The 23,307-nt window shown below is 56.4% G+C and overlaps 1 protein-coding gene across 1 annotated transcript in view; it reads right to left on the bottom strand.

Annotated features, from left to right (window-relative positions):
* The window catches only part of ARHGAP23 (Rho GTPase activating protein 23), a 66,836-nt gene that overhangs the window by 5,362 nt on the left and 38,167 nt on the right, over positions 1-23,307 (bottom strand). The window contains exons 12-22 of the mRNA XM_069482429.1: positions 18,632-18,946; positions 17,355-17,416; positions 17,008-17,138; positions 16,300-16,421; positions 15,768-15,923; positions 12,363-12,441; positions 9,080-9,153; positions 8,720-8,809; positions 7,904-8,029; positions 2,210-2,251; positions 1,882-1,978 (exon numbers count right to left, since the gene is read on the bottom strand). Of these exons, the coding sequence (XP_069338530.1) occupies positions 1,882-1,978; positions 2,210-2,251; positions 7,904-8,029; positions 8,720-8,809; positions 9,080-9,153; positions 12,363-12,441; positions 15,768-15,923; positions 16,300-16,421; positions 17,008-17,138; positions 17,355-17,416; positions 18,632-18,946 (1,294 nt within the window). The remainder of the gene's footprint in view (positions 1-1,881; positions 1,979-2,209; positions 2,252-7,903; positions 8,030-8,719; positions 8,810-9,079; positions 9,154-12,362; positions 12,442-15,767; positions 15,924-16,299; positions 16,422-17,007; positions 17,139-17,354; positions 17,417-18,631; positions 18,947-23,307) is intronic.

The raw sequence follows: 23,307 nt of genomic DNA, 5'->3' as shown, positions 1-23,307 counted from the left end.
CACCACTTCCTTTAGCAGCAGGAAGTGACATCAGGCTGCCAGCCACTCGTCCCTCACTTGCCCAGGGTTAAGGGCAAGGGGGATTTTCTTTGGCTTCCTCTCCCCGCCCCCTCCTATATCCCTGTTACTCTGAAGCACTGGAGAGAAAATGCCAAATACCAGATGCAGTCCACGGAAACCACCACAGTGAAACACAGCAAATCACAGATGCTCTGGAGAAATGGAGACCACACAGTGCAGAGACAGCTGGGTGCCCTACACCCCCTACCCGCAGGACATGAGAAGGACTAGAGGGACCATGTGAATGATGGATAAAAGGGCAGAAATGAAGTGGGTAGGACACAGGAGGTAGAGTGGGCTGGTGATTAGAGCCTTGATAGGTTCCACCTCCACACCTGGGGTCAACCTGCCCTTATGGGGCAAGGTCCCGGGTTATAACCAGAGTTATGAAGGAACGTAAAATCATCACATCTATGGGACTTGGGTCCCACTGCCTTAATGTTACTGGGGTAAAGAAGGAACCACAAACAAGTCCTGGCAGTGTCCTCTCCAAGGCTGGAGAGGGAACAGGTTGATCCGAGGGTCTCCCGGGGTCCCGGGGCAGTGGGCAGGTGCGGTTAATCCACACTCTCTGGCAGGCAGGTTAGATTCCCCTCTCCAGCCCCTCCCCCTGCACACGGTGAGAAGAGCAAGATGGGCTGACCACACACGACACACCACACGGGGCAGGCGGGGGGCGGCGGGTGATTAGAAGAGACAGGGGGCTCCTTTCTGCCATCCCACCCCCATGTCCTCTGGCCCCTCCCCCAGGCTGCCTCTGGCAACTAGTGGAGCAGTGGCTGTGCCTCCGCCAGGGACGTGGGACACTAAGGGGTGGGGCAACCACGGCGGGGGAGGAGCTAGAGGCTGGAGCCAAGAGGGGAGTGGCCGTTCGTTTGTCTCTGAGCACGTCAATCCTCTGTCCCCTGCCATAAGGGGGCCAGAGGCCCCGGAAACAGGACTTGGGGGCTGAGTGACAGGGGCCCTGGTTTCTGAAGCAAGAAAAGGTCGCCCCTTGGGACGACTGAGGCAGGAGCTGTAGCTACAGAGAGGCTCGTGGGAGTGGCATCCCTGGTTTCCGGAGAGCCTGGGTCCCCAGCCAAGTCTCCCCCGGCCCACATGACCACCAATGGCAAGGCTTGGCACAGAGAGAAGGCCACAGAGTCTGCGGGACTGTGGGAGGGCGGCCATCATATGCCCAGACTTCCAGGCTAGGAGAAGGGCTCAGGCCCCAGCGAGCGCCTCCTTCCTCCTGAGAAGGGGCTGTAGGATGGGAGGGGGCTGGGGCGGGGGTGGAGGGGTGAGTTGTGACAAGTGTGGGTAACCGGGATGCTGGGGTGGGGTCCTCAACGGCCCGGGCCATTTCTGCCTGCCCAGCCCTCTTATAATCACCCGCCACTGTTAGTGACCGAGGCCGCGACACCGCACTGTACCCTTTAAATCTCCAACAGGTCCGCTGGAGGGAGGGAGGTGGGGAGGAGAGGGGGGAGAGATGGGGGATGGGAGGAGAGCACGGGGAGAGAGGCGGGAGGGGCAGGGGTGCAAGGAGAAGAGGAAGAAAAATTAGACAGAGGAACATGCCCGGAAGGACAAGCCAGCCCATGAGAAATTAAAGGCTCGGGAGAGAAACCAGTGGGAGGCCAAAGCTGCTACCGCGCAGACACGAGGCCGCGCTTCCCGGGGAGGGAGAAGGCCCCGCACAACCCCGACTCCGAGGCGGGGGCGGGGGAGGGCCCCGCTGGGGCACAGCAGGGAAGCTGGGCGTCTGGCCAGGCGTCCGGGACCCTCAGGAACACAGAGCCCACCCCCAGCCCCCGCCCCCTCCCAGGCCCCTGCACTCACCTGAACCCGGGTCACCAGGGGGCACCGTCCTGCCAATGTTGGGCAGGAGGTACTCGATGTTGGGCACTGACTGAGGCTCCTTGTCATCCACAGGGGTCTGCAGACAGGAGGAGGGGTCAGCCAGCATGCCCTCAGATGGCTGGACTGCCGGCCCCTCAGAAGGGGGTGTCCTGGTGGTAGGGCCGTGTCTCCCCCATCAGACTGGGGGCTCCCGAAGGCACGATTGTGTCTCTCCCATCGGAAAGGGGATGCCCTGAGGGTGAGTCTTGGCCCCCCAGGACGAGGGCCCACCTCAGACCAGACCCCCTCCAACCCCCGGATCACTTACTCTCTCTCCCTTGTCCTCCTCGTCGCTGAAGAACCAGTCTGACTGCAGAGAGACAAAGGAAGGGATGAAGTCAGTGCGGGCAGGGGCCAAGGGAAGACAAGGAGACACCAGCTCCTCAAGGCGCTTGGCCCAGAGGACCACTCGGTGGCAGCTGGCCACGGTCCCTCCTCCCTCAACAAACCGCAGGCCGGCTGGGCTGTGGGGAGGGCTCCGAGGGAGGCTGACGGATCCTGGAACCCGACTCCACAAACTATGAAAACCCACTGGGGAGAGAAAAGATGGGACTGCTGCGGGGGGAACACAGCCTGGAGCGGGACAGAGCCCACCACAGATGGGTGACAGGCGCACGGAGACCTGCTCTTTTTGCCTGTTTTTCACTAAACACCGTCACGGCACATCACTGTGGCACATACCCCACAGCAAGCCGGAAGGCAGGGAGGCAGCGGCGCACTTAGCACCGGCCAGGTCCACGGCTGTGAGGGCTGAGTGTGCCCCACTCCATCTGTGCGTGCCACGCCGACAAGGGGGCTGTCACACGCCCAGCCCAGCAAAGGCAAGTGCCCGGAGAGAGGATTAGGAGGTTCCTTGAGGGGTAGGCAGGCAGGAGCTTTCTCATAAATGCCAAACTAGATAGAAAATAAAGTAAACCCCCCACACTTAAATATATTTTGTGAAATTTGAGAATCTTGATGATAAAATTCTAAAAGTTTTCTGGGAGAAAAAAAAAAGACCAGATTGGTTACAAATGAATAAGTACTTAGAACTTTCAGCAGCAACAGACACGAGGAAGACAAGTAATAATTTCAATATGTTGAAGGAATACCATTTTGAACCTAGAATTTTATACCTTGCTAAACCCTAATTTAAATTTGAGTGTGACATAAAGCTGTTCTAAGACATCAGAAAGTTTACTACACAAAGACTCTTAACCAAATATTTGAGAGAGTAAGGAAATGAACCCAGGATGGAGCAACAAGCTCTGAGAAGTAAGCATGAATAAATAGAATGGAAAAGGCTATTGTTATCAAAATAAGCAACGAAACACACACAAAATATACCCTACACCCATGACAATCTGGAATACAAATTCAGAGGCGGAAACAGTGACAGGTGAAAGTAATTAAGGCACTTTTGGCTTTTAGACGTGGTGGAAGGAAGATAGATACTGATAAGCTTTAGAAATTGACAGTGGCATTTAAACATGAGTTCCTGTGAGTAGGTAGTAACTTCTAGGAGATGAAAAATAGAACGCATAATTTTCGTATCAAGAAAATAAAATTCAGGCCAGGCGAGCTGGCTCATGCTTATAATCCTAGCACTCTGGGAGGCCGAGGTGGGAGGATCTCTTGAAGTCAGGAGTTGAGACCAGCCTGAGCAAGAAAGAGACCCTGTCTCTACTAAAAATAGAAAAATGAACTGAGTGTGGTGGCACACACCTATAGTCCCTGCTACTTGGGAGGCTGAGGCAGGGGGATCACTTGAGCCCAGGAGTTTGAAGTTGCTGTGAGCTAGGCTGACACCACTGCACTCTAGCCTGGGCAACAGAGTGAGACTCTGTCTCTAAATCAATCAATCAATCAATCATAGCATATATGTGTTTCACATTTTTAAAATATATTAAGCAATAATTGATAGAACTATAAGGAGACTAGAGAAGATTAAATATAATATTGTAGTTCATCAACCAGATTAAAAAAAAAGTAAAGATATAGACACTCTGAACAACACAGTTGACAAGTCTGATCTAATGGATATATCTAGAACCTTACACTCAACCATTAGAGAAAATATATTCTTTTAGTACACACATGAATCATTCAAAAACCAGCCATATCCTAGGCCACAGAGAAACTTCCCACAGATCCTCAGGAGTCAGCATCATACAGGCTATATGCTCTGCTCATAATAAAATAAAATTAGAAATAACAACAAAGAGCTAAAAACTCCCTAAGTCTTCATATGTCTGGAAACATATCGATGATACTGCTAAATAACCCTTGGATTAAAGAGAAAATCAGAAAGTAATCATGAGATACTCAGAGCCCAGGAGCCGGAGTTTGCAGTAAGCTATGATGACACCATCGTACTCCAGCCTGGGCGACAGAATGAGACCCTGTCTCTAAAAAAAAAGGAAAAAATCAGAAGGTGGATTGGAATATATTAGCCTATTAAAGTGGGTACTCTGGGAAGGGGAGAGCAGTAGGAGTGAAGGGGGAAAGAAGGGGACTTGCGGGGCCACGCGAGTGAGCCCAGTTATTATTAATCATGATCCCGTATATGATTGACTCAAACAGCACTGGAAGTACTGAAGAAAAACAAGAAAGAGACAGAAGAGACACGAGCAAGGACGATAAGAAAGAAATCCAAGATCTGAAGTCAGTCGTTTCAGTTCAAGTTTACCTTAGGCTAGTTACCTTCCCCCTGTGAGTCTATTTTATCTGCAAAATGGGCATAACGTAAGTACCAACTTCTAGACTTGTGGTGAGGGTTAAAATGCAGTACCGTATGTAAAGTATTGAGTACGACACGCTGTTAGCGTATAATAAATGCGAGCTGTTATTAGTAAAAGGTGCAGCTTCCAGAGACAGGCTGAGCAAAGGGAGCCTGAGGATTGGCGCAAAAGAGTCAGCCTCTAACCAAAAGTGCTCTGCACACCAGGAGTCTACAGGAAGCTTTCGGGCGGGCCACAGCTCCCAGGAAGAACTCACGCTAGCTCATGCCACCCTCTTTTGCATATCTGTGCTGGTCCCTTTGCCTGGAATGCCTTTCTCCCTTCTCTGCCTGGCTAAGTTGCTCGTGGTCTTCCAAGACAGTTCAAGAACCCCCTGACTACGGCCCAGCCCTACACCCAGGGCTGGGGTGGGTCCTTCTCTGGGGCTTCCCGGGGCACAGCCCAGAGCATGAGAAACGCCACCGTTACTGGCAGTGTTGCTTCAGAGCAGAAGCTGGGTCACATTCATCTGTGTTCCCAGCACCTGCATCCGTCTCTGGCAGGGAATAATGACAATGACAAACATGATGACAATGACGATGATGATGGCTAATTCTTACACTCTTACTAACGGCCAGGCACCATTTTAAGTGCTTTACAGATACTAACTCATGTAGCCCTCACAACAGACCTATGAGGTAGGTACTATTATTAATATTATCTCTTCTTTACACATGAGGAGGCGGAGGCAGAGGGTAAGTCACTTGTCCAAGGCCACACAGCATATGAGGGGCAGGCTGGCTCCAGGGCCAGTGCCCTTGCCCTCTACATCAGGGCAATGTTGCCGCTCCAGGGGGTTATTTGGAGGTACTTTTGATTGTCACAGCTGGGAGGATGTTCTTGGCATCTCGTGGGTAGAGGCCAGAGGTGCAGCCCCCACAATAAATAAAGAATTATCTGGTCCCAGAGGTCACTAGTGCTGAGGTTGGGAAACACAGGTATCACCACGTAAGCAAATGAACAGATGCCTTGAGGTGGTCTTTGCTGGGTTCCAGCTGACTCAGTAAACACAGGTATGGACTGTGGTGACTTGCCCGCTGGGATGTCAAACACCTGGGTTTGCCGTCATCTCAGCTCTCCCGCTATCCTGCTGTGCCACCCTGGACAAGTCACTGCTCCTCTCTACACCTCGGTTGTCACCCTCTGTCTGACATGAGGACTGGTCTGGGTGCCGGAAGGCCCCTCCAGCTCTGCTATTCAAGGGTTCCACAGATGACAGGAGCCCCAGGCCAGGTGTGGGCTGCACAGACACTCCCAGCAGGAGTCAATGACAGGCAAAGGGCCCAGAGACAGGACCAAAGCCGTCTCTGCCACAAGTCCACTCACAGCCTCGGTTCAGGACCACACCGCCCCCTGGCTACAGCGCCTCTGGGTTAGACACACGTTCCCATGGGCCAGCGCAAGGGGCCTGCGGAGCTCATTCCTTCAACAGTCACCTAGGGCTGATCATGTTCCAACGCCAAGGAGGCAGGGAATGGAAGCCACCAGCTCGACGGTTCCCAGGAATGTGTGTGTGAGTCAAAAGCCCAGCCTGACGTAGGCTCAGTTAGCAATTCGCTCCTTCATTCATCCACCCCAGACGCTGAGCGTTCACCGTGTGCCAAGCACTAGTCTCGGTGCTAATGAGACAGACGTGCTCCACCTCCCCCACGCTGCTCAGAGGGGAACTCCCCCTCGGGAGTCTGGGGGACAGTAAGTGGACACACCTCAGGCCTCCTCTTCCCTGAAGGCTGCTGTTCCTGACACCTCAGCTGACCACAGGCGTCAGGCTTCCAGTGGCTTCTCCAGGAGCCACAATGCCACACACCCTCTCTTCCCCACTGCTGTCCCCGGGAGCACACACTGCTGGGAGGCTCCAGGGCTCCCTGTTGCACCAGGGAGCTAAACCTTCCTGAGGCCACAGCAGGATCCCTGGCACTGCCCAGTGGCCCTGGCCTCCTCGACAGCTCTAGGGTGGGTGTCCAGGCTGGTGGTCCTAACACCAGGATGAGGACAGCCTGTGATGCTCCCTCCTGTGGCTCAGAGGCCTGGCCGTGCGGTGCAGGAAGGAGACCAGCAGGCAAAGCTGGTCAGCATGACCGAGGTCTCCCCCTGCCTCCTTCCCCTGGCCCTGCCAGCCTCTCTCCCTCCAAGGTCAGCTCGGGAGGCTGCCCTTCTGGTGGGTGGGGAGGAAAGCACAGCCTTTGGTCAGACAGACCTGGGTTAAAATCCTGGGACTGTCACTTATTAGCAAGTCACTTTGCCTCCCTGAGCCCCAGTTTCCTTATCTGTAAAATGGGGGTAATATGACCTGATTTCCCTTCCCTAAAGTGTCCATGAGGGGAGGAGGGCCAAGGCCTCCCTTCCTCTGGCGAGCTGCCAACCTTATTTCGCCAGGCAGGAGAGGGTCTGTTTCCATCCTTTGTGGGCTGTAACAAGATTTGCAAATGGAAAATCTAAGATGATTCATGAAAACATCCCTGAGCGCCCCAGAAGTGGGTGGTGCCGCCTTTCGGTTTGACTCTGGAAGACCAAGTCCTCCTGTGCCCTCTGCTGGACGCTCAGGGTTCTCCTCCCTTCAGGCACAAGAAGAAGAATCCACAGGATCACAGGGGATCCATAGGATCACAGGGCTCTCAGTGGCTCCAGGAAGCCACGAGAAGGGAGGTGACCAGCCCAAGACACATGAAGCACCAGAGCAGGATCCCGCCTCAGGCCCATGCTCGGTGCCCTGCCCCATTCGCCATTCCTTACCTCCCCAGAACCTCAGTGAGGCCGGCAGGCCCCCTGATTCCCAGGCCACACCTCTGCCCCGCCTCTGCACCTGTCTGCTCTGCACCTGTGTGCCCGGACTCCTAGGGGCCGGCTTCTGAAGGCCCTCCTGCCCTCACCCCTACCGCCCTCCACCCCAGCAGCAGCCTCCCTGCCCTGCCTCCTCCCTCCGACTCTCATACGCATCTTGGAAGCGCTGGGCCTCCTGATTCTCCTCCTGGGGACCCAACGTCCCAGAATGAAGGGACTTTGGGAGCCATTCCTAGAATCTACTTTGCCTTGAAATGCAGGCTGTTGCTTCTGAAGGGCATTCGCCCCCCAGTGGCATTTTCTTAGGCTGCTGAGCCCATCCCTGAGCACACCCAGCCAGGCCGAGCAGGAGCGAGGTGCTCGGAGGGACGCCCCCCAGATCCTGGGGACTGCTGGGGTGCGCCCACGGACCAGCTGCTTACGTGCTGGATCAGCGTCTCCACGATCTTGTAGCGGTCAGGCATGTGGGTCACCATGTCCGTCATGTTGTCCTCAGACGTCCTCACCAGTGTTGGTCCGAAGACCAGGGCCAGGTTCCGGGGCTCCATCTGGGCAGGAAAATGAAGCAGGTCAGGGCCAACACTCCGAACTCTGACCTCCAGCACCTCCCAATCATCCCTCACTCCAGGCCCCTAAGGCCTCCATCCCTGACCCCGTCCGAAGCTATACTCCCAACTCCCAACTTAGGGGCTGGACACCCCCATGCGTGGCCACGGATGTACTTGGCAAGTGGAGCACAGGCCAGATTTCAGCCCCACTCATCCGCAGGCCCGGAAGCTGTGAGCAGTGCCCAATCTGCACACCTGTACAGGGCAGCCCTGAGTGGTCAGCGTTAGCACTAGGAGATCCTGGAGTAAGAGACATGTTGGCGATCCCAAGGGTATTTTAGGCCCGAGAAAAAATCCTATCACTGCCCTCATTTTCCCCACTGCAGAGCCAGAAGACATAAGGGGTTTGACGAGGAAAATGCAGTGCAAGGGATTTGATCTACATCAGAGGACAGCTATTCATCACAGGGGGACTGTGGCTCTCTGCCTCTGGAAGACCCTCAGAAACTCAGAGACAGCTCTCTGGGGAAAAGCACTGGCTGGCACAGCGTGGGTGGGGACAGAGTAGCTCCGAGGAGGGCATGCCTACAGATGCTTGTTGTCTGACTGTAGGACCCCAGAACAAGCCGAGAGCCTCCCGGTGTGGGCTGTGCTCCCTCCCCCAGGCTCCAAGCCAGTGCCGCCACCCACCTTGTTTTTCTCCGAGTGGTCAGCAATGGTCTTCAGATGGCCCACAAGGAATTTGAGCGTTTCATAGTAGTGTCCTGGGAGATCTCGGATCTGCCGGGGAGAGAGGGGCAGGGGAACAGCTGTGAAGGCTGCCCCTGCCCCGATGCCCTCTACAGGGGCTCCTACTGCCATACCTCAGGGAGTCTGGAATGCACCCTCTAACCCCCCTTCCCTTGTATGATGGGGAAACTGAGGCCTTGAGTGGAGAAAGGCTGCTCTAAAATCACAGGGGGACTCCTGGCCCTGGTCGGCTGGCCACCTGGGACGGGGCTGCCCTGCCGTCCACACCCCGTCTGCCTAACAGCATCGCCCTCTCCTCACCAGCTTCCGTAGCGTCTTCATCCGCTCCCTCGAGTCTTCAATGCGGTTGGCCTCGATGAAGTCGTTGTATTTGTCTAGAACACAGTGAAGACTCTTTAGAGAGGCAGGAGGCAGCCCCTTGTTCCCCTCTCCAGCTGGGCTGCTCCCGGGGCTGACAGCCCGGGCGGGCTGAGGAGGCCCTGCTGGGAGGCCTGTGTTTTGTGCCCATGTTGTTCCAGACTGGGAGGCTCTGTGGCCTTGTGTTTATGTGGCCAAACCCACCACAGCTGCACTCAGGTGTGCACCTGACCCGGGGTAGCCCAGGTGTGTTCGCTGGGGAAGAAATAAGATCTGAGCTGCATGCTGATCCTAGAAAAGGGGTCCCTGCCCCTGTCCCAGGACAAGGACACCAATGTTTGGCAGGTTAAAAGTGAAGGTTGTCTCTAAAGGGGGGGCCTCAGACACCCCCCCATCAGGATTCCCCCAACTCCCTTCAGCAGAAGTGCACAGGGAAATTTAAAAAATGGAACATAATAAGCCTGTTCTAAAATTCATCTGGGCCGGGCGTGGTGGTGGCTCACGCCTGTAATCCTAGCACTCTGGGAGGCCGAGGCAGGAGGATCTCTTGAGCCCAGGAGTTTGAGGTTGCTGTGAGCTAGGCTGACGCCACAGTGACAGAGCAAGACTCCATCTCAAAAAAATAAATAAATAAATAAATAAATAAAATTCATCTGGATAAGTTAATGCACAAAGATAGCCAAGAATGGTTTTTAAAGGAAGGATGATGCAGGAGGATTTGCCCTACAGGACTGAAACATACAAAAAAAAAAAAAAAAAAGACACAGCAAAAGCCATCTGGCACTGGCAGGGAAAGCAGAGCAATGGTGAGTCCAGGAGGGGGGAACAGGCCACACAGATATTTACTATACGATAAAGGCAGCACTTCCAATCAGTGGGGAGGGATAGATGCCTCAATATACGGCCCTGAGGAAAAATCCACTTCTTTTTTTTTTTTTTTTTTTTTTGAGACAGAGTCTCACTTTGTTGCCCAGGCTAGAGTGAGTGCTGTGGCGTCAGCCTAGCTCACAGCAACCTCAAACTCCTGGGCTCAAGCGATCCTCCTGCCTCAGCCTCCCGAGTAGCTGGGACTACAGGCATGCGCCACTATGCCCGGCTAATTTTTTTTCTATATATATATTTTTAGTTGTCCATATAATTTCTTTCTATTTTTAGTAGAGACGGGGTCTCGAACTCCTGACCTTGAGCGATCCACCCGCCTCGGCCTCCCAGAGTGCTAGGATTACAGGCGTGAGCCACCGCGCCCGGCCAAAAAATCCACTTCTATCTCACATAATACACAAATTTAGTTGCATGGAAGAGCCAAATGTAAAAATTGTAAAAGCATTGGGGAAAAAGATAAGAAAATATTTTTACAATCCTAAGGCCTTCCTAAACATGAGATGCAGAATCCTTTACAGAAAGATTAACAGCTTTGACTGCATTTAAAAAAATTGTTTTTGGTTTCTGTACTGAAAAGTGAAAAGGCAATTGCAGAGCGGAGCAACTATTTGCAAAAACTAACCAAGGGTTAATATCTGTAATATACCAAGAGCTTGTCTCCCACAAATCAATACGAAAGAAACATAAATAACCCAATGGAAAAATGGGCACATAGTATGAACAAGCAATTATACAGAAAATAGGGAAAGCCAATAAACTAATGAAAAAAGATTTAATCTCCCTAGTAATGAGGGAAATGAAAATAAAAAAAAATAACGAGATGCCATTTCCCTTATCTGATTAGCAAAAGTTTAAAATATTAATAATATCCAATGCTCATGGGGACGTGAGGAGACAAACTCCCTCTTACGCTGTTTATGAGAGTCTGAACTGGGGCCTCCTTCTCAGAGTGTAATTTGACATTAGCTCTCAAATACGTTTACCGGGACTTTGACGAAGGAAATGCTACATCTAAAAATCTACTTAGAGGCCGGGCACGGTGGCTCACGCCTATAATCCTAGCACTCTGGGAGGCCGAGGAGGGAGGATCGCTCAAGGTCAGGAGTTCGAGACCAGCTCTGAGCAAGAGCGAGACCCCGTCTCTACTAAAAATAGAAAGAAATTAGCTGGACAGCTAAAATTATATATAGAGAAAAAAATTAGCCAGGCATGGTGGCGCATGCCTGTAGTCCCAGCTATTCGGGAGGCTGAGGCAGGAGGATTGTTTAAGCCCAGGAGTTTGAGGTTGCTGTGAGCTAGGCTGACGCCACGGCACTCTAGCCTGGGCAACAGAGCGAGACTCTGTCTCAAAAAAAAAAAAAGGTTTAAAAATCTACTTAGAGAGCACAGACCTAGGCATGCAAGGGCTGAATCAAGGACAGTCATTGCAACAGGTCTTATAATACCAAATATGTGAAGACAATCTAAATATCCATCAATAGGGGAGTGATTAAAGAAATTATAGTCTGTTCAAACTATGAAATACTATGTGGTTGATTTAAAAGAAGAATGAGGTAGAGCTCTCTGTACGGACACGAATGAACCTCAGAATCACAATTCTGCTTCTGTTGGAAACAACTCCACCAGAGGTGTGCTGCAGCCCGCTCACACTGGCTTCTAGGAGCGGACTGTTTGCATTTCTTCCCAATTCATGTTGGTGACATCATGTTGGTGGCTCACAATAAGCTACGGTGGAAGTATTTACACCACGGAAATTGGAAAACGCTGTAAGTCAAGGCTCCCCCGCCCCCCACCAACCCCGGAGAGCCAGATGTTAAACATTTACCAGCACAGCACTGAGCCCATCCAACTCTAAACCCTGTGTATGTACACGTGTGTCTCTGTCATGTCTTTCAGAGGGTCAGGAAGGAAACACGACAAATTGTTAATAAGCAGCTCAGCAAATGACCAAGAGCTCAGCTCCAGAGCCAGATGCCTGGGCAGAATCCTGTGTGATCTTGGGCAAGGCATTTAACCTCTCTGAGCCTCAGTTTCTTCCTCCGCAGAGGGGAGATAACAGCACCCGCCTTGTGGAGCTGCTGCCGGGAGTAGTGCTGGGTGCATAGCAAACGCTCAGAAAGTGTTCACTGCAACCTCTGGGGAAAGGGAGTGAGAGGCGGACAGGACTCTGCTATTTACTTTATTCACATCTGTGCTAGCTGAGTTTTTAACAAGCATGTGTTTCTTTTGTGCCTTAAAAAAAAAAAAAAAAAAAAAACCCAAAAGTAAAGCCAACAAATCAAATAAAAAAGTGGTCAGGGTGCAGCACAGACTGGCGTCCCTCCCCCTTCCACCACCTACTCACCATCGGTGAAGAGCGGCTCGGGCAGCTTTCGGAAGAAGGACTTGAGCAAGCTGCTGATCACGTTGAGGTCTTGCCAGCGCTGGGGGAGGGGGCACACGTCAGGCCGCAGGCAGGCCCAGCCCCGGCGCCCGTGCCTCCACGCCCGGCCACCCCAGGGTCCCTGGCCCTCCCTGGGATCCGTCACGCCAAGCTCCGCCCAGACCAGGGATCTCTACTCATCAGGGTGATGGCAGCAGAACAGAGTCCCCAGCTAGGTCCTGCCCCCAACACGCACATGTGGCCCCAGCCCTCCCTGCTCCAGCCTGCCCCATGGGCTCCAACACTTGCCCACCCACCAACAATACCAACTGCCTTCTTTGGGCCAGGCATCGTGGGGCACAGAAGTGAGCGAGAGCCACCCCCAGACATGCCCGCCTACCGCACCTCCACCAGACCTACAGGTGCCAGGCTCAGCGCCTGCCTCCCAGTGTTCCCGTTCATCAAAGGGGCATCCTCTGACACCCTCTCCGTCCCCCGCAAAGCCTACGCAGCCATGACAGAGCAGTTGCCCATGTCTGGCTCCTTCTTGTCTTGGGCCTTCTGCCCTTGCTGGCTCCCTCAACTAGAACTTTCCTCCCCCACTTCACACGGTCCCTCATCCCGCCTAAACGTCACTCTTCAGAGAGGCCTTCCCTGACGCCCTGCCATCTGCATCCCCACCCTGACTTTGTTTCTTCCGTGCAGCTGACCTCAGCTTGTCATTTCATGCTTTTGTTCCCTTGTTCGTGCCTTTCTCCCCACAGGACTGTAAGCTCCACGAGGAACGGGGATCCTGTCTATGTTACACCCCACTGTGTTCCTGTCACCCAGCTGGCACAGTTAGCCTGGCACTTACAGGGCCAGAATCAGTAATTCTCCAGGCAATGCCCAGAGCCATTTTGATTTTCACAACTAGGGGTGCCACTCACATCTAGTGAATAGAGGCCATGGACGCTGCTTAATTTCCTCCAAATGCACATGACATCTCCCCACAACAAATAAATATTGTGCCCAAAATGTCAGTTGTGCCAAGGTTGAGAAACCCTGGTGTACACAAATGGTTGCAGAACACAAGAACGAAGACAGAAGAGCCAGGCCGTTGCCCCATCTGTCCACTAGGGGGCACCACTGCCCCGCACTACAGCAGAGTCAGGCGCCCCCACCTTGCCCAGAACCGCTCAGAGCAACTCACGCCCAGAAAGACGTAATACCCTCAACAAAGAGACACAACACAAAGATGCACACACCCATGGCAGTGGGCCCACAGGTCAACGCAGACAATCCCACAAACGATACAGTCCCCACAGGCCCGACAGGCGTGACAGCCACCACCACACTTCCAGCACTGCCCCCAACGACACCCTGATGTCCCAGACAAAACGACACACCTGGCACGCCCCCACCTGAGCCCTGGCTAAGGCCAAGCTGCTGCTTCGTTGCCTGCCCACCCCCACCCCGCAGGGCTCATCTCCCAGCCGCCAGCCCAGGTCGGTGGCCCATCCTTCTTGCCTCCTCCTGAGTGGAATGCCCGGGCGTCCCCTCCTTCTGGCCCACTCTGAGCCCGGCCCGTTTTCCTGCTGCCCACCTCGGCCATCCCGCCCCCAAGCCCCAGCAGGACTCCATGCCCCTGTGGTCCACTCTCAGTCTAGTGGCCGTGTATGCCGTCTCCCCGCATAGGTGGCTTCCACACCCCGAATCTAGCGGGGCCGCGCCCTGACTCATGCTCTCCCTCCCAACCCTCCTCAAGCTGCCCACTCCCCGGTTTCCACCAGGGGTAGACAGTACCAGCCCAGGCTCAAACTTTTGGCTCCTCCCTGCCCCCTTCCTCCCTGTCACACAGCCAAGTCCTAGAGCTGCTCCCACCCTCCACTCCCCGGACCACCGAGTCCGCCTGACCCTTAGTGCACCCCATAGACCAGTGACTTCTCTGCCAGACTTGCCCTCCCCATGTGCACCCACTGGGCACAAGTGGGAGCATCACTCTCTCTCATTTATGCCTCCGCAGCTTAAGAACCATCAAACGTTCCCTATTGTCCATTGGGTCAAGGTCAAAGGCTTTAGTGAAACCCACAAAAGCCCTCTGTCTCTTGGGTATCACTCTCCCCACCAAGCGCAGGAGGTGGATCCACTCTCTGTCCCAACCCTCCGGGATTTGGGGATTTTGGAAATAGGGGATTTTCTCTGGGATTCTGGAATATGCCATCAACGCCACCTGGACTGCCTTCCTGTCCACCTGCCTCCTCCCATCCTGCAATGACTCAAACCCTCGATCCGGCCGCCTGCTCCAGCCCTTCAGCATCCTCTCCCTCTTCATCGTACAGTTGGGTCCCTGACGAGAGCCTGTCCTTTTCTCTTGTCCATGACTTCACACAGACTTGTGTTGCCCCCCATTTCCCAAGGGCAGGGAGACTCCTGTATATCACATGCGGCTTCACAGTGTGTGACTCATGGGACTTCACTGCCCAGATGCACGGCTTCCAAAAAATCCTTTTCATCAGGGCCCCTCTTGGCAAATAAAATTGTACATGGAAACCCAGTATGACAGACTGAGCAAAGCAGGGCTGCTCTAGTCTAAGCAAGGACAGGGGGTCCTGACCTGCCCCTGGCCTCCCACAGCCCTTCTGGGAACCCTAGGACTCCGGAGAACACCGTTTGGGAATCACTGTCCCTGCTGCAAACTCTTAAGTGTAGCAGCAGATCCCTGCACAAGCTGGGCTCGTCTCCTCTGATCAGCCGCTTCTCGTCCCATGTTGCAGCCGCCCAAATTGCTGGCCATTCTAGAAAGCATCATATATTCCCCTTTTTCTAATCCAGGGGTCTGCAAACCACAGTCCACAGGCAAAATCCATCCATCACCTGCTTTTGTATGGCCCTTGAGCTAAGTATGGTTTTTCCATTGTTAAAGGATTATGAAAAAGAGGAGGAAGAGGAGGAGGAAGAGCAAGAAGAGACTGCAACAGAGCAAACCGACACCCACAGTATTTACCATCTGGCCCATGGAAAGTCTGTTGACTGCTGGCAAACGTCTGGAGTCTACGCCACAGCCCAGGCCACCTCTCTGCCTGCAATGCCCTCACCTGGCTTTCACTGGCTTTTAGTGAACTCTGCTCATCCTGAAGGCTCAGACAAAACTGCTTGGGAGGCTCTGCCTCGGAGCTCCCCCAGCTGTGACTGCGTCTGTCTGCTCGGTTCAGCCTTGGGCTGATGCCCATGCCCGGGGCTGGCCTGCAAGGGCAGGTCCCATCTTGCCCATTTGGTGCTCTGGCCCAACGCCAGGCACATGGCAGGGCACAACGAATACAACACAGCAGACCACAGAACTGTCCTAGTGGAGCATCCCACACACACCACCCCACTCCCCGTCCACAGCCCCCCCGCCACACCCACCTCATCCTGCAGGTTGATGTCACCGGGCCCACGGTTGAGCTGCTCCTGCAGGCTGGACACCACGGCGTTGTTGCCGGGCACTCGGTAAATGCCCGTGGACTCTAGCCCCCGTGCCTCCACGATGCGACAGCACGCAGCCACAATAAGGGGGACGCGCTGGGGACACAGGCAGGGTGGGGGTGTTAGGGGTGATGGGGGCCAGAGGAGGTGGGGAAGCCAAGCTGGGGACAGTGCAAGGCCCAGAGCTGCTGCCAGGGACCCTGTGGGGGAACAAAAGGCCCTGCTGCCTCCAGTCTAGGGGCCGAGAACAGCACCAAAGCCTCGTCGTGGCTGAGAAGGAGCGAGGCTCGCCTCAGCTCTCCCACTCCCTCCGTGGGAGACCCGGGGCGGGGGCCTCCCCTCTCTGCACTGTCTCCCCACCTGTGTTTGCACAATGAGGTGGAGAGAGCTGGTTCCATGTCCCTTGCTGCTCTGACCCTCTGTGGCTCCGTCTCCCCCTGCTCTGCCTGCTCTGCAGATGGTGGACACCCACCTGGTTCTCCGTGGCCGGCTGGCACTCCTCAAGCCGGACCCCAAATGCCCTCGGGGCTGCCTTCTTGTTCTTCTTGATGATGTTGATGCTCCAGGGGGTTTTGGAGGTAGCAGCACTGTCATCTGGGGTGGAGGAGCCACAGGGAGCCAGAGTGAGCTTGACACCAGGGAGGGTGCCCTACATCCCCCACCCGCAGGACACGGAAGGACTAGAGGGACCATGTGAATGATGGAGAAAAGGGCAGAAATGAAGTGGGTAGGACACTCACTGCCACATTCACGCGTTTGGACACACGGACACTCCATCAAAGAAGCAACCAGGATGGTGAGAGAGGACGGTGACAGAGCAGGCTGAAGGGGACGGGCTCAGAGCCACGTAAGGACTTCCGTGCGGCCTCAAGGGCTAGAACCACAAGGCAGGAGCCATAGGTTCTGATATAACCAAAGTAAAAACTTTCTAACAGCCAAAAGTGGGTGAAGATGGAAAAGGCTGCCTCACAGAGGGTGAGCCTCTGGCCTCGACACAGACACAAGCCAAGACTGGAGGCCCACCCAGCAGGGGTGTCAGGGAGGGGAACCAGGCTCCAGGCCCTTCTAGCCCTGAGACCCTGAGCGCCCCAGTCCCTGACAGGCATGCACTTGTGGGCAGACATCCGGGGTGACCCTGGCGCACACACAGGCACACGCCCCCACGCAGACACCTTCCTACCCTTGCTCCCTGCGGGCTGGTCCTGAGTGCGGAGGCCCCGTGCCGCACTCTGTTTGAGGAACTCAGACTTGAGGCCCCCCAGGCCACGAGAGCCTTTTGGGGAGGAATCAGCTTTGGGCCCAGAGCTATGGCTGTGCAGGAAAGAAGAGAAGAGGGTCTTCACTTGGGGTGGCCAAGCATGCCATCCGCCCGGCCTCCCACCACGTGGGACCCTCCCCATGTGAAGGCAGTCCCTCTCTGCCTGTCTGGGGACTGGAGGCCCTGGATGTGGGCCAGGAGGATGACCTCTACCTGGAGTCCCCCACCGCCCCCAAGGTGGGGACTGCTCCACGAGGGCTGGGCCTCACCTCACTTTGCGGTAATCATTAAGCTTCTTGCTGATCAGAGCTTGGTTGGCACAGCCGGGGTCCTGGAGCAGAGAGGAGAGAGAGCACACCGGGTCAGTGCCCACAGCCAGCCAGCCCCAGGCTCATCCCTGCCCCAACCCACTTCCCCTCTCCTCCACCGGCCAGGCAGAGAGCACAGACCCTGGAGCCAGAAAGACCAGGGCTGGACTCCTGGGCACCCCTTCACCAGCTGTGTGGCCTCGGGAAAGCCACTTAGCCTCTCTGAGCCTCAGTCACCTCAGCAATAAACATGGGGAGCTAATAAGGCGACCTCAGGGTCGGGTGCAGAATTATGCACACAGCACTCATCACAGTCCTGGCAGACACAGAGGAGGTGCCCCATGAGCGGCAGCTACTGGTGCAATGAATAGGACTCTGGATGCCCTGACCATGCCCTGTTGGGGACAGCCCAGCCAGGCCCCCAGAGCAGAGGGCCCAGATTCCAGGTACTTTCCTCTCTGCGGTGAGGATAGATTTGTCCCGGTCAGCGAGAGGACATGCCCTCAGCAGGAGGGTCTGCGGCCCGGGGGGGCTGTGCGCTAGCACCTTCTCCCGTGGCCAGGGCAGGAGCCCACCTGGACCAGGCCCCAGGCCCACTGGCCCTTGGCGGAGACCACCCCCAAGCCCGCACGTAACTCTGTGCAGGTGTGTCAAGGCATCTTTGTGCAGGTTCCTGGGTGAGTTGGGTGGAACCCGGAGTGAGTGGAACTACGGCTGCCCAGAAGGGGGCGCCATTTTAAAACATTCTCCCCAAATCTCTGTCAAAGCCCCTGGCTGGACCTCTGCTGCCAAAGGCCATGGTCACACGGTTTATCCCCCTGCACACAGGCCAGCCCTAGCAGGGTTCTGGAGCAGGGGCACCTCATCCCGTAATATACCCATGGGAGACGCCCACCTCCCCTGCCTCCTGCCAAAAGCTGGGATTGGGCTGCAGCTGAGCTCTCTGTGCCAGCGCCTGCCCAGGGCAGTCCTAACAACAGTGACAATCACTGTCGTCACTGCAGTTATCATGGCTACTGCCGGACACTGCACACCAAGGAGGCCAGGTGCTCTGAGCCACTGTCCCTGCCTTTTTCCTCACACCGAAACCTGGGTGGACGCACTAGCAGGCACGCTCCTGCCGCCCCATTTTCTAGAAGAGGGAAGTGAGGCTCGGAGCGGCCACGGGAGGCCCACAGCGGGTGGGGGGCGCCCTGCCCTGCCCCGGCCCCCGGCCGCTGAGCCAGGCCGGCCCTCACCTCGCCCTCGGCCCTGCTGTTCTCTCGGATCGCTCTGATCCAGCCCAGCATGTCATCCCGGTCCTCAGCCTGAAAGAGATATTCACAGAAGTCAGCGGTGGTCAGCCGGAACACGTGCCTCCTCTTGGTCTCGCTGTAGGAGATGTCCACCAGGCAGGAGCCGATGCAGACGGGCGCCGCCTCGTCCTCACCTGCGCCGGCCGCCGCAGCCCCCGCCGCCGGCCCGGGCTCCCGCCGCTCCTTGCTCAGCGAGAGCGAGCGCGCCCGCAGCGCGGCGTACACCCGCTTCCACTGGCGCAGGCCGCTGCCCGCTTTCTGCAGGGAGACACGGGGTGGGGGGAGACGGGGGCGGTGAGAGGCCAGGCCTGCCACCGTCCCCGGAGCAGCAGACAGTGGACAGCAGCAGGGACAGACCCCACCCACTGCCCACCAGGAGCCCCCCCACTCCACCTGGCTGCACCTGGGTGACCTCCTGCCCACCATCCACCAATGCTCTCTCAGCCCCTGGCCCGCCTGCGCACCCCTACCCATCACTCTCAATCCCCCAGAGGACCCCAACCCTCTCCGGGTCTAAACACCAGCATCGGCACCCATCGGGTGCCGGCAACACCCCAGAGACCCCGCAGAGGCCCCTGCCCGGCATGGCCCACCTGACATAAAATCCTCGTAAAGCCACCCCTAGTCCACACCCCGTCCCCATACTGTCCCCCAGCAAAGCTGGTCGGGAGCTGTCCACACTCCAGGGTGTTCTCCCCACTTCGCCTCCTCCCCCCAGCACTGCACTCTGCGTCCCCTGCTCTCAAGGGCACCCGGACCACCAGGCTGCCAGAGCCAGTGGCCGCGTCTCTGCCCTCGTGGTAAACCTCTCGGCCGGCAGCGACTGACACGTAACTGGCCCCTCCTCCCCTCTCCAAACCCTGTCTTGGCGTCTGTGGGCCCCCACACTCCCAGTTTTCTTCCTAATTCCACTGGCTCCTTCACAGTCCCTTCCCCTGCCCACCCCCACCCTCCACACCTGTAGTTCCCAACCGGGTGAATCACCCCCAGGGGACATTCCTCTGGAGACACGGGGGCGGGGGCTGCCACGGCAGGTCGGGGGCTGCCATGGCAGGTCGCAGGGAGAGGTCGGCACGCTGCTAAATATCCCACGATGCACTGCGCAGCCTCCCCCCACAGAATATTCTGGCCCAAAATGTCAAAAGAGAAGAGCCCTGCCCCAAAGGAGCTCCAGGACTTTGTCCCGGGCGCTCCTCTCCCGCACAACGCCCTCAGGGCGCCATCCATGCCCGCGGCTCTAACCCGGTCCATCTGCCGATGACGATTCCCAGATGTACCCTCCTGGCCACCGTCTCCCCCAGCCACAGCCCGCGGCCTACTCCCGTCTCCTCTTGCATGTCCCGCAAGCACTTCACACGCCACTTGCTCATCTACGGCCACGCGGTTTCTCACCATCAAACCTGTTCTCCACCCCCACCCCCATCTTTCCCAGCTCAATCCACCCAGTTGCCCAGAAACCTGGGAGTTGCCCTTGACTCCTCCCTTATCCTTGCCCTTGACATCCAACCCATCAGGAAGTGACGACTGTTCTGCTCCCAAGTATCACCTGTCTCCATCTTCCCTGCTACCACCTCGTCCCTGCCATCAACACCTCTTGCCTGGACAAGGCAAGACCTTCCTGGCCTCCACTCTCACCTCCGGCAGCCATCACTTCCGAATGAAAAGGAGGTCGTGTCTCTCCCATCTCATGGGATCCCGAGCCCTTGGAATCAAATTTAAGGTCTTCTGTGGTCCGGCCCCTGCCTCTCTCCAAACTCGTTTTCTTCCCTACTTCTTTGTCACTACGTCATGCCTCAAGGCCTTTGCCAGTGACCAAGACAAGCCCTTCCTTTCTCCCGGCCTTTGCACTTGCTGCTCCCAGCCTGGGACCCCCTTCCTCTTCTCTATGTGGCCGCCTCCCTCTCCCACTTCAGATCTGAGCTCCGACATCACCAAGATCACATCACCAAGATCACTTCCCCAAGGAGGCCTTCTCTGACCAGTTTTTCTCCCTAAAGGCCACTCCCCCTTCCCTGCGACTGGCATGGGCCACACCAGCCCATTCATTTCCCCTGAGTGCTTACTGCAACCTCAGGCTGTCCTGGGGGCAGGGGCATCGTCTGTCCTCTGACTTGCAGGCCCAGGTTCATCAGTATTTACTGAATTAAAGGATTAACGGTCCTTAAAGCACCCCGAGGGCAGGGACTCTATCTCTTATCAGACCTAGGGCTCCTCTCCACGGGCTGGTGGCCCACCCACTGCGCCAGCCTTTGCCCTTGGGGCAAACCAGAGGAGGAGACCCCGTGGCTGGCAGCTGAGCACAGCCGAGTCTGGCCTCCTGTTGAGCGGATCGGTGCTGGGGGCCCTGCCCTTCACGGAGCTGCTGCGCCAGGAGCTGGTGGGGAGTGCTGGAGTGAGTGGTGACAAGGGCACCCCTCTGAGACTACACCAGCTGCGTGACCTTGCACAAGTCAAGCCCCTTCCCCTGGCATCAGTGTCCCCAGCTGATAAGAGACAATGAACGAGCTAGGCACCAAGGTTGCACCCAGCTCTAGTGCTGGCTCTGTGGCTTCAGGGACAAGCCACACTCCCCTCCCCCTCCTCTGCCTGACACTCAGCCATCTCTGAAAGAAGCTGGGGGCTGGGAGGGGCACACAGAGGCTTGCCCTGCAGGGGCAGATGACATCTGGCTGGGAAACAGGACCCTGGACAGACCAAGGATCTGAGGCTGACTCCAGGACCCTCCTCTAATGCCCAGGCCACCAAGAGGACAAGTGACATCGGGTTTTGGCCAGCAAGGGAGTGGAGGCCCTGGCCTCCCGAACCAGCCAGTGAACAGGAAACGGCCAGCTCTGGTCCCTGCCCAGCAAACACTGAGGCCGGGCGGCCAGGGGCCCTGGGGGCTGGGGGACGGTCTCCCTGGCAGAGTGGGTCAGCTGCTCTCACGAGCCTCCATGGGGCTCAGACGTTGGACTGGAAGGGCTGGTCCACACGTGGCTCCCCTGCTCGACACACACAGCTACCCCCTCCCCAGGGCATCCCCTGGTGTCACCACCATCTCGCTCTCTTTTTGGTGTCTCGCCAGCCTCACCTCCCTGTGCCCCACTTCCTCTCAAGGCTCAGCGGGGCTGTTGCTTCTCCCTTCATGCCCCCACGCCCAAGGCCAAGGTGCCCAGTGCACACTGACGGACAAAGGCCCTGCCCAGGCGGGCCTCCCCCTCAGTGCCACAGCCTCAGCGTCTCTGTCCCCAGGACACTTCCACTGGGGTCTGTCCCACAGCCCCAAGGAAACTTGGCTTCCTCTCCCCAAACATGCTCCTCCGGTGCCCTGTGGCCCAGGGGAGGGTCCCACTACCCAAGCCAGGAACCCAGGAACCGTGCTGCCTCCTCCTCCTCCTGCCCTCCCAGCCATCAGCAAGTCCTTCCCCTCCAGTCGCTCCCTAAACGGTCCCCTCTACCCGCCCCACGCCTTGACCTTGGTCAGGGTTCCCCCAACCCCTGTCTTGCTCACCTGGACACCAGCAATGGCATTGTCTTCTCCTGTCACAGACACAACACTTGTCTCCTGGCGTCACATACCTCCCCACTCCCCGATCAAAACCCTGGACGGGGCCGGGCGTGGTGGCTCACCCCTGTAATCCCAGCACTCTGGGAGGCCGAGGCGGGTGGATCACTCGAGGTCAGGAGTTCGAGACCAGCCTGAGCAAGAGTGTGTACCCCATCTCTACTAAAAATAGAAAGAAATTATCTGGCCAACTAAAAATATATGTAGAAAAAATAAGCCAGGCATGGTGGCGCATGTCTGTAGTCCCAGCTACTCGGGAGGCTGAGGCAGTAGGATCGCTTAAGCCCAGGAGTTTGAGGTTGCTGTGAGCTAGGCTGACGCCACGGCACTCACTCTAGCCCAAAGCGAGACTGTCTCAAAAAAAGAAAAAAAAAAAAAAAACCCTGGACGGGCTTTCCCGGGTGCCAGGGCCCCACAAGCCACGGCAGGGGCCTGACTCCACACCCGGCCTTCCACCTCGTCCCCAGGGCGCTCCAGGCACCCTGGCTCGCAGCCTCCCAGCACGCCCCTCCCCACCTTACCCCCTACACCCTCCAAGATGGCGTCTACCCACTCCTCTCCCTCCCTGCCCCTCCATGTTCCATGAGAAATGTCTCGGCCCCTGGACACCTCCCCTCCCCCACACCACCCCACTTCTGAGCTCCCCATCACAGCAGTCTTTGCACCTGGAACCATCACGCCACAGGCGCTTTCTGTGCTTGTCAGGAGCCCCAGGAGGGCAGGGCCAGCCTGGCCCCCTCACAACTAAATCCCCAGGACCTCAAAAGAGACCGGAGCCCCCCTGAGCAGAGGCCTTAGTAATTATGGGCGGAAGAGCGCCAGTCCTGCCCAGACCACGTGTCTCGCCTCATCCACAGCAGCCCTTGGAGTGGAAAAACACTGTGCCCATCTTACAGATCTGAAAAGTGAGGCTCAGGGAAGTTCAGGGGGGTGCCCAGAGCCATGTGTTTGATATGCGGCCAGGCAGGATCTGAAAGTCTGTCTGCTTCAAAGCTTATGCTCTTTCCCGGCACCCCCAGACCCCGGAAGGCAGGGTGAGAAATTTGAATAGCAGTAAGCGGAGGAAGAGCAGCTC

Source organism: Eulemur rufifrons, chromosome 9 (genome assembly GCF_041146395.1).
Source record: "Eulemur rufifrons isolate Redbay chromosome 9, OSU_ERuf_1, whole genome shotgun sequence".
Taxonomy (NCBI): domain Eukaryota; kingdom Metazoa; phylum Chordata; class Mammalia; order Primates; family Lemuridae; genus Eulemur; species Eulemur rufifrons.
Note: the sequence above shows the minus strand (reverse complement) of the source record. Positions and strands in the feature narration are given on the sequence as shown.